At 39.9% G+C, this 10,858-nt stretch overlaps 1 protein-coding gene across 5 annotated transcripts in view; it reads right to left on the reverse strand.

Moving 5' to 3' along the window:
- The window catches only part of LOC131243271 (protein RAE1-like), a 47,357-nt gene extending 43,441 nt beyond the window's left edge, over positions 1–3,916 (reverse strand). For all 5 annotated transcript variants that reach the window (XM_058242491.1, XM_058242494.1, XM_058242493.1 and 2 more), the window contains exons 1-5: positions 3,709–3,916; positions 2,100–2,186; positions 1,910–1,978; positions 1,564–1,757; positions 244–385 (exon numbers count right to left, since the gene is read on the reverse strand). In XM_058242491.1, the coding sequence (XP_058098474.1) occupies positions 244–385; positions 1,564–1,757; positions 1,910–1,978; positions 2,100–2,186; positions 3,709–3,774 (558 nt within the window). In that variant the 5' untranslated portion in view covers positions 3,775–3,916. The remainder of the gene's footprint in view (positions 1–243; positions 386–1,563; positions 1,758–1,909; positions 1,979–2,099; positions 2,187–3,708) is intronic.
- Positions 3,917–10,858: the final 6,942 nt, after the last annotated feature.

Consider the following 10,858-nt stretch of genomic DNA (forward strand, 5'->3'; position numbering starts at 1 on the left):
TGATGGTTAGCACGGATTGACCTTAGCCAAATTTTGACATCAACAATAAATCTCGGTCAAGTTACACAAACTCTACCAGTTCACTGAATTAGTGCAAAACCAGGCGATTTTAGAAAAAATCAGACAGATCGTTTGTCAACCAAGTTATATGGGTAATTGACTCGTTTTGATGCAGACCTAGATTGCCTCAGCCAATTTTTGAGACAACTCACTAAGTTTTTAAACAATGCTTGAAGCAATTACCTGAGGGTTTTGCAAGTTGAAAACTATCAAATTTCGATCTGCAGTGCCAACAACCATCAAAGGATATCGAACTGTTAGAGCGTAGCAGCGGTCTGGGAGCTGCTGGGTGTGCACTGGAGCTGGCTGTCTGGTATCCCAATACCTAAAGAATCAACAAATTCATTAGATACATTAATCCGCATCTAATACCTAAAGACATTAGCAAACTCATCAGAATTCAGATACATTAATCCACATGTAACCAAACCGGGCCAGGATAAACAAGGAACCTAGTGCCTACGTACAACAGAAAGCAATACAATTTTTTGAAATTTTTAATGGACTTCATATTGCAATAGTGGTCTAATTAAAATTACCAATTGCAATCCCCAATCATTTTGTAAATTGTACGGGCCTGTTTGGATTGCAAATTACCAAATTAATGTGCTGTAAAAGTGAAATGATTACAAATTCCTTTACCCGTCTCTTGAAAACATTGCATTTGACCGACAATTCCCGTGTTTGGTTTATTGTTGTAAAATCGTAATGATGACACTTTTCATTACTTCAATATCAAATCATCAGATCTGTGAACTGATGTGCATGTTTGGATTTGAGATTTTTGTTGTGACGCAATGCAAATTTGCGATGATTACAGATTCCTTTACATGTCTCCTAGATGCATTTGACCACCGATTCGCGTGTTTGGTTTATTATGGTAAAATCATAATGATGGCACTTTTACAATACATTATTGCAGTAATTCACAATCCAAACAGGCTACTTCCAACCATCAACATCATCTCATCATAGCCTTGTCCCGGCTATTTAGGGTTGGCTTTTTTATTATCCTTGTCTGTGACCAGATGAGTGCCTAGCATCCAAATACCTGAGCTTGGGACCGGCAGGCGCATCAATTCCAGGCGGAGTTCACGCATGTGTGATTCTTTAAATATTTGGAAAATAAGAATAAATAAATAGTTTGTTTAAGTTGCTGATGAGGCTACAATACATCCATGCAATGACAGCAAGCACTAACAATGATGCATATGCATAGGGCTGTAATGGTAAGAGACATAAGGCCAAAATGACACCATTTCAAATTTTCAGATGCCAAATTTTCCATTATCGAAATAGGCCAATCAAAGAGAAAAATGGAATGGTGTATCTTACTCATTTAGAAGGCCAGATAAAACTCATCTTAAAAAGCAACCTTAAATCCAAAATGCTCACAGGCAAGGATTTGGAGGAAAATGATTCACATCAATACATCAATCCAACTTCAACAACGCAATCATAATGATTGACTAAATCAAAAGAGGATAGAAAATTCATGCATGCCTAAGAGTCTTGTCCCAGCTCCCTGTAGCAAGAAGATTCATTTCTGGAATCCAAGCAATCTCTTTGACAGGTGCATCATGCATGGCGACTGTCGTAGGTTGGCCGCCAGACATCAAGGGCCACATTTTGACTTGCTTATCACACCCTCCTGAGAACACAGTTGCTCCATCTTCTTTCCATGTTGAGCATAAAACCTTCAAACATATCGCCAAATACCAACATATCATCCATTTTGCAGCAGCATAAGAAAGTGGACTACAGATTCTGAGGGGGGGGGAAAAAAAAACACACATGATTCTTCTTTTTTTTTCTTTTTTCTTTTTTGTAGAGTGAAACAGAACCATACCGGCTGGTCATGAGATATTGACGCCTTCGGCATGCTGCTACCTGTCCTAAGTATCTCCCAACATCTAACCTATCGTTTATCAGCAAATAAAAAGGGATCGTTTTTAACTTCATGGGGTTTGAGAATCAAAAGAAAAGAACTGCTTCAATAAAATTACCACAAAAATATAAAGTCAACGTGATCAGCAAACCTGATTATCCCAAGAAGTTGCAACAAGGTAATTGCCTTTAGGACAGAAACTGAGGCTAGAAACACTATCAGTAGGAGGCTGAACCACCTAAAGAAAGAAAGATAAATCAGCCATTAGCAATGAGCTCTGTGCTCAGTCAGATTGATACAGGGGGGACAATCCCACAGAGACAACCCCATGGTGAGTTGTGTTTTGTTTTTTTTTTTTTGAAGATCAGTGAGTTACCATGAAGTCGAGCTGTGTGGGGCCCACTGTAATGTGTGTAACATGAGGGTTCCTCTGCAAGGTTCGTCCATAAAAGGTGAGTCAGGGCCTGAAAGATAAGGCCGAAAGACAGTCCATGGACAATAAGTGAATATTCCTATACTACCCCTTGTTGGTCCCAAGGGAGAGAGGAGACTAGGTTGGCCAAAAGATGGTTCTCTGTTCAATGATGATGCAAGGTGGTCTTGCTTTCTCAAAGCAGGATACGGCGTAGGAGAAATGACTTGAAGTTAATGTCCAAGTACAAGGCGCTATGGCAAACAGTTAATGCATGAAAGAGAAGAATGGGTGGACGACATTCACATTTATTTTGACGTTTTGGTGTAATTTCACATTGTTTCCAATGGTATGGCCCACCTAAGTTCTCGATCGCCCTAATTTTTGGGGCACCCTTTCATCTTGGTGGGGCACACCCAATGAACAGGTTGGATATCATATACATACCATGGTGAGGCCTACACACCACAGCAGGGCCCATACAAATCTTGAAGGTTTCTATGGAGAGCACTCCCCCTCCACATTGGACGTGGATTGCATCCTACCTCCACCAGGACGGACTCGGCCTTAGCAGGGATTCTGTTGGGCCCACCATGATGTATGTGTGTTATTCACACCATCCATCTATTTTGCCATATCATTTTAGGGTATGAGCCCAAAAATGAGACAAATCCAAGGCTCAAGTGGACCACGCAATGGGGATTGAATGCCCACCATTAAAAACTTCTTGTGAGCCACAGAAGTTTTGATCAAGCTGATATGTGTTTTCCCTTCATCCAGGTCTATGCGACCTTACAAAAAGGTTGGATGGCCTAACGGTGGGCCCTAGGAAGGTTTCAACGGTGGGTGTCATTATCACCATTGCTTCTTCCGTTGTGGTCCACTTGAGCCTTTGATTTGCCTCCTTTTTGGGCTCGTGACTTAAAATGATCTATCAAAATGGATGGATGGCGTGTGTACAAAACACATAGATTATGGTGGGCCCCACAGTCCCTGCCAGGACTGAGTCCGCGTCCCTCCACATTGTTCCCTGTGGCATGGACCCACCCGAATTTTGGGATCAACCTAATATTTGGGATTAGGACCAAACATGGGGGGGCGAACCTTACTCACACACTGGTGGGCCCCACACAGCTCGACTCAAGGGTAACTTAGAATGTAAGCAGACTCCATACTAGCATCAGATATGCAATTGGATGAATAGTAATTCATAGAAACTGAATGCTTTTCCAACGAAAGAACCAACCATTATTAGGAATTAAGGTGGGAAAATACTGAGACCGTATGCTATAGCATATGGTAAAATGATTTTGACAAAAGAAAAACTAAAATAGGGAGAAGCGAATACCTCGAAAGACTTGTTGGGGTTTGGATTAGCAGAAGCAGAGGCGTTGAAACCCGAAAGATTTGCCATACTTCTTCTCTGAATGCCTTCTACCCCCAAACGTCTAAACCTCACTATCCAACCACAGACTCCAGAAAATTAATGGATTTTTGCATAGAAACTATCTTCTTCCTAAATTATTATTTTTCTCCCGACGCCAAAAGCAGAAGTTAAAAAATTAAGAAGAAGAAAAATTGTTTCCAGAAAATTCTCCACTAGCGTATTTCTCTTTTACGGGTCCCATGCATCTTCAGGACGCGGCGCTGGAAACTTAGTGGGGCCCACAGTGATGTTTGTGAGAAATCCACCCCGTCCATCCGTTTTTTGAGCTCATGTTAGGATACGGGGCCAAGTATGAACCGGATCCAAAACTCAAATGGGCTGAAAACGTGAGGATTGAACTTCCACGGTTGAAATATTCGTGGGGCAACAGAAGTTTTGAATCAGTCTAATATTTGTGTTTTCCGTTCATCCCAGTACGAATGACGTTATGAACGGTATGGATGGAATGTAAACATCTCTGTTGACCCAGGGATGTTTCAACGGTAGGAATTTCCCTACCCACCTTTGGCTTTAATGCGGCCCACTTGAGTATTGGACCCTGCTCAATTTTGATCACAAGTCTTAAAATAAGCTCACAAAACGGATGGACGGGGTAGATTTCTCAAAAACATCACGGAGTGCCCCACCTTGGTTTCCAGCGCAGGAACTTCCTGCGAAAGGAAATCCGAGTATCTTCACAGTACAAAGCTTTGCGAAGCCCACACACGTGTCCAATAGAGCTCATGTACATGCCACACATGTGCCTGCATGGCACGATAGGTCCAAGATCCAACCCACCTATCAGAACGGAATAGATGTTTTGAGGCCCAAGCATAAGAATCAGGTTGATCCACTCGTCACGTGGGCCACAATTTGCAAAATAAATTAACGGATCTGAATAACTTGACTGAAGTTATATAACCCATCCATCTGTTTCTGATATTGGGGCCTACATGGTGATTGGACCAGATTTTATGTTTATGAAAACATGCATAAACTTGTTTGATAACTAAACTTTTCATGTTCCATACCATTCTTAACAACCGAGTTCTCGACAGACGTCGGCAGTACCCAATATATGTCCAGCTCTGTGGGGCCCACCATGTCATATGTAAGGATGTAAGGGAGTTTTTCACCAGTTGCTTTTCTGAATGCTCAAAAACGTCACTTTCAAAGACTAAACCATTTATGAACGGCTACACTATTTGAAGACAAAAATACTCTTGCTTTATAAGTTTGTATTCCTTTCACTCTCATATAACCCAAACCCCACCTATGTATTTTATTTTTATCATTTTTTTACTAAAATCTCTATTGAACTTCCAAATATTATCATTCTATGTATGTTCTTTTCCATCTTACTTAGAGTTACATTTAATCCTTCAAACTAGTTGCATTTATGCACTTCAAATATTTTCGATTATCTCCTTTTAGGTCTTCTGTAATCTTTCAAAAGGTTATAAATCTTCTTTCACTCCAAAGCACTATTTTACTTTTTCGACTTGGATTTCACTAGTACTATGGTTGTGGGAGGTACTGATATAAAAAAAAGCTTGTGGGTTAAAGGTTAAGTTTAGAGTAATAAAAATATCATGAATGTATTCTTATTGCATTCAACGACAATTCACTGACTACATGTGCAAATTCAGCTAGTAATTCATTGAGAGTATTCAGTCAAACTTAACCATTGTTTGCTCAAAATTGACGAAGAACTCACGGAAATTTACCTAGAACTTGTCGAAATTGAGACGAGCTTAAGTTGATAACGATTGGCCGACTACTCATTCAATTTCATGTGAAGTTCGGTCAATTTCATGTTAGGCTTAGACAATTTCATGTGAAGCTCGCTCAATTTCATATTAGGCTCGCTCAATTTCATGTTAGGCTCGTTCAATTTCATTTGAAGCTCGCTCAATTTCATGTTAGGCTCATTCAATTTCATGTTAGCCTAGCTCAATTTCTTACTAGGGTGGTCTAATTTTGACATGTATACCTTGCTCAATTTCTTGTTAGGCTCATTCAATTTCATTCGAAACTCACTCAATTCATGTTAGCCTCGCTCAATTTCAATTAGGCTCACTCAATTTCATTTGAAGCTCGCTCAATTTGTTGTTTGCCTTACTCAATTTCAAGTTAGGGTCGTTCAATTTCATTTGAAGCTCGCTCAATTTCATGTTAGCCTCGCTCAATTTCAAGTTAGGCTCGTTCAATTTCATTTGAAACTCGCTCAATTTCATGTTAGCCTCGCTCAATTTCAAGTTAGGCTCACTCAATTTCATTTAAAGCTTGCTCAATTTCATGTTTGTCTCACTCATTTTCAAGTTAGGGTCGTTCAATTTCATTTAAAGCTCGCTCAATTTCATGTTAGCCTTGCTCAATTTCAAGTTAGACTCATTCAATTTCATTTGAAGCTCGCTCAATGTCATGTTAGCCTCCCTCAATTTCAACTTAAGCTTGCTCAATTTCATGTTTGCCTCGCTCAATTTCGAGTTAGGCTCGTTCAATTCCATTTGAAGCTCGCTCAATTTCAAGTTAGGCTCGCTCAATTTCATGTTAGCCTCGCTCAATTTCATGTAGTGTTTAGCCAATTTCATGTGATGCTCGTTCAATTTCATGTGGTGATCGTTCAATTTCATGTAATACTCGTTCAATTTCATGTAGTGATCGTTCAATTTCATGTAACACTCGTTCAATTTCATGTAGTGATCGTTCAATTTCATGTAATACTCGTTGAATTTCATATGATGCTCCTTCAATTTCAAGTAGTACTCGTTCAATTTAATATTCTGCTCATTGAATTTCATGTGATGCTAGTTCAATTTCATGTGATGCTCGTTTAATTTCATGTGGTGCTCGTTGAATTTCATGTGATGCTTGTTCAATTTCATGTAGTGTTCATTGAATTTCATGTGATGCTTGTTGAATTTCAAGTGGTGCTCGTTGAATGTCATGTGATACTCGTTCAATTTCATGTACTGCTCAGTTAATTTCATGTGATCCTCGTTCAATTTCATGTAGTGCTCGTTCAATTTCATGTAGTGCCCCGTTCAATTTCTTTTAGTGCTCATTCAATTTCATGTGATGCTCGTTGAATTTATTGTGATGCTCGTTCAATTTCATGTGAGTCTCTGTCAATTTCATGTGATACTCGATCAAATTCATGTCATCGAACCTAAATGCAACATGGGACTACTTACCTTTTTTTTGGCATCTCTTGCATTTACGAGTATTATTCAATTACTTTAGTATGCATTGGATCTCCTCTTCCAAGGTCACCTTCCTTGCCTCTTTGAAATTCCACGACATATCATCCACTGGGATTTTATTCATTCATATCCATCTAAGCTCTAGTTGTATATTTGAAAATTTTAATGCCTCACTTATTCTTTAGTTCCTTTAGCTTTACATCATCCTCGTCTATTATTTCAGCGAGTTCTCAATCATCTATTATTTAATCGAGTTGTATCTTATGGTATGCTTTTATTGTTTAACGATTAATTGATAATATGTCATTATGTTTGTTTTCAGATAATGACTACGGGAATCATTGTATGCTTTTATGGTGGGGAGTTACTATATGAAAACAATTGATACACATACAAGGGTGGAAAGTCGAAAAGTATTGTTGTTGGTGTTAAGACTACATATGAGGAGCTTATATCTAAAACATATAAGATTATTAAGAGTAAACCAATGAATTTTGATATTATGATGAAAGTATTGTACATTTGCTCAAACGAATCAATCCCTCCAACTAAAATTAAAGACGACGAAGACGTGAGAGTGTTATTGGCAGCATAGTTGGAGCATTCGGTTAAATTCATCCCTTTAATCATCGAGACAGTGCAACACATTAACGAGTCCATACACGAACACCCCGTGGGTGAGGAACATGGTATGAAATTGGAATATATGGCATCACCTTTACAAGTGGGACTATACAACAATTCACTGCTCAAGCCGCTTCAAACATCAAACTTTATGACTAGCCAAGTGAGCTGGGCAGGTGACCTTAACCTTATATATGAATATATGGCACCACCTTTATCTACAAGAGTAGATTTGTCTTTATCATCCACCACTAAATCTGTACATATAAGCGACATTTCACTACTTGAGCTTGTTGGAACATCAAACTTCATCACCGGTCAAGTTAATGTGTCTTTCGAAGATGATGCATTCACCAATGTAGATCTGTTGGAATATTCGGATTCATTGGATGTCTGATCGATATAGCCGTTGGCCAAACGTTTATGGACAAGAACCGATGCTAATATGTTTTGAGCCAATTTGCAATTCGCAAAAAACTTTCAGTATAGAGTCTTGTACTCATCATTTAAGAGATTCACCTTGGTGTGTGTTCAAAAATAAATGCAAATGGAGGGTTTATGCATCTCGAGTGAATGACGCGGGAATATTCAAAATACGAAATTATACGTCCAAACACACGTGTGGCATGTCATGGATGAAGAGCGATCATCAGCAAGCAATCAGTAAGTTAGCCTGTGAGATGGTTGTTAACTGAATTGAGCAGCGCCTAAGGTTAAGACCGAGTGATATTATCTTCCCATGAAAGAGAAATATAATATTTTTATCAGTTATAAGAAGGCATGGAGCACTAAGGAGCTCGTAATCAATCGTGTTATGAGGTCTTATAAAGACTCTTATAATGAACTCCCGATGTATTTACATGAGTTGAGGAGGGCCAGCTCAGGGACGATGACTGTCGTGCTTGTTAACCCAGAGACGAGCAGGTTCGTTCAATTTCATGTCTTGATGTAATAAGACGATGGATGATTTAATTCGAAAATGTTTGTATATTCGAAAATGGGGATACTGACACTGAAGATTAAATTCCCTCTTATAAGAAACCGTGCATTGCACTTTTCATTGTGATATGAACTATTTATAGGTGTCACGCCCCAAACTTAGAAAACGGGCTCACAGAATTTTCGATCACCGAATTCGGTGCCGACAGCCTCCATAGTACCCCATTCTCGGTTCCTAACACTCATATACCAGGTTCCGATCCTGAAATCCTACAAGAAGGATTTTTCAACATACATTTATCTCGTAAGAAACATAACCACAAGTATACCCAAATCACAAACGCATCATCAACATCACATATCTACTAATATAAACATTTGAATACAATGTTGAAAGAGAAATACATAAATCGAAAAACAAAGCTCCAAAAGACGGTTACACGCTCCAAGCTCAACGATGCTACGACCTAACGCCACCTGCACGCATCTATCGTGCATAAGCTTATAGAAAGTTTAGAGGGTGGTGTAAGTGTGTGCGCAAGGTAAGTGCTAAGTATGCAATATCAGAACAATGTGGAAACATAATAAGCCAATATCATATACTGAGATGCAATGCAATATGCAAATCTTGATGAGTCCACGAACACTGTCAACCATATCTAGGCCATATAAATGCAGAAACATAGTAACCTAAAATATCATATGCCGCGGATGTGATGTAATATACAGTGCGAATGAAAAGACCAAGCTGGAGTGTGAAGTCAGGATGATAATATGTAATATCGCAGGTTATAGGGTCCATCACAAGGGACTTCTATCTAAACTAGTCTCATACCTAAATTTAGATAGCCAGATTCAATGTGGTAGACTCCTAATCTCAGGTTGGTCGCGCGTCTCAACCGAAATCCTCACCATTACGAAGGTACACAAACAATTATTTACGCACCACCAGCCCGAGTGGATAGTGAATGGATGAATAAATGAGTAAAAATGCTGAGTATGTAACTCCTGCTCAATAAGTCCACATATCAGTATTGTACATCCCTAAGATCATCACCGAGGTCTATTACACTCTATGCCAACTTGCCACCCCTATCCTAGCGCATAACTGAGTAAGTGAAAGAGACCTCACTATCCACCTGCCAATATCGGGCCCAGCTTGTCGATAGCGGACTCATTCCTCAAGTTGGTCAAACTCAACTTAGATATTGCCCCCTTACTCAGGCGAGTAAGGTCATACCCCCTCCCAATCGACCACAACAAAGTGGGAGACGCGGCGTACTAGTATACGGCCTTCATACGCTCATATATATCCACTCGGTCTCGATGTTAGGGCGTCACCCTGGCCATAGAAGTTTAGAGATTTTCACCCAGGGACATCTATGGCGCCCGTATATTAGAACCAAATATTTCCGGTATCTAATCTGACCATCCATGATATGCCTGTGGAGGCTACGACCCTAATATCGCTAGGGCGTATGGTAGTCATATCACAAAATGTGTGATGCATGAGTCATACAATACATCAATCCTTCGCATACCGTACGCTCATGTGGGATGACTCCGCCTATCATGGAGTCCCATAAACAACCTGCCATATGACATAGGCAATAGTCAACCATATCTTATAACAAACATGCAGATGATGCGTATAAGCATGTATAATGATGTTATGCTGTCATATACTCATAATCAGTATCAATAACCGGCACCAATAATCAACATCGATAATTCACCTCGATAATCGGCACCGATAATCAACATTGATAATCAACACCGATACGACATCAATAATCGGCATTGATGAGAATGGGCCTAACAAGGCCTAAGGAAATGTCATAATGTAGACATTTAACCATCATTGCCGATCAATGTCGATATTTAACCAACATTACTCCTAGGGAGTGGCCCACATAGAGCCTAACATATAGTGGGGCCCATAGCCTCACTTAAGGGCCTAATATATATCACCATGGGCCCCACTCAAGGGACTTAATACACATCACGATGGGCCTCACATACATCACATCGGGCCTCATCATATGGGCCTCATATACATCATATCGGGCATCATCATATGGGCCAATATACATCACAATGGGCCGCATCCATGGGCCTCTCATACATCATAATGGGCCGCTTGGATCAAACACGTACATCATGTGGGGGCCACGTGGATGGACGATGTGGATATACAACACATCTCAAGGTGGGCCCCACCCGTCCAAAGTGCTCGATGGTGTGGATAAGACCCATACATCATGGTTGACCCCACATGGATGGGCAGTGCATACAACACATAC

The sequence above is a fragment of the Magnolia sinica genome, chromosome 4, assembly GCF_029962835.1.
Source record: "Magnolia sinica isolate HGM2019 chromosome 4, MsV1, whole genome shotgun sequence".
NCBI classification, from domain to species: domain Eukaryota; kingdom Viridiplantae; phylum Streptophyta; class Magnoliopsida; order Magnoliales; family Magnoliaceae; genus Magnolia; species Magnolia sinica.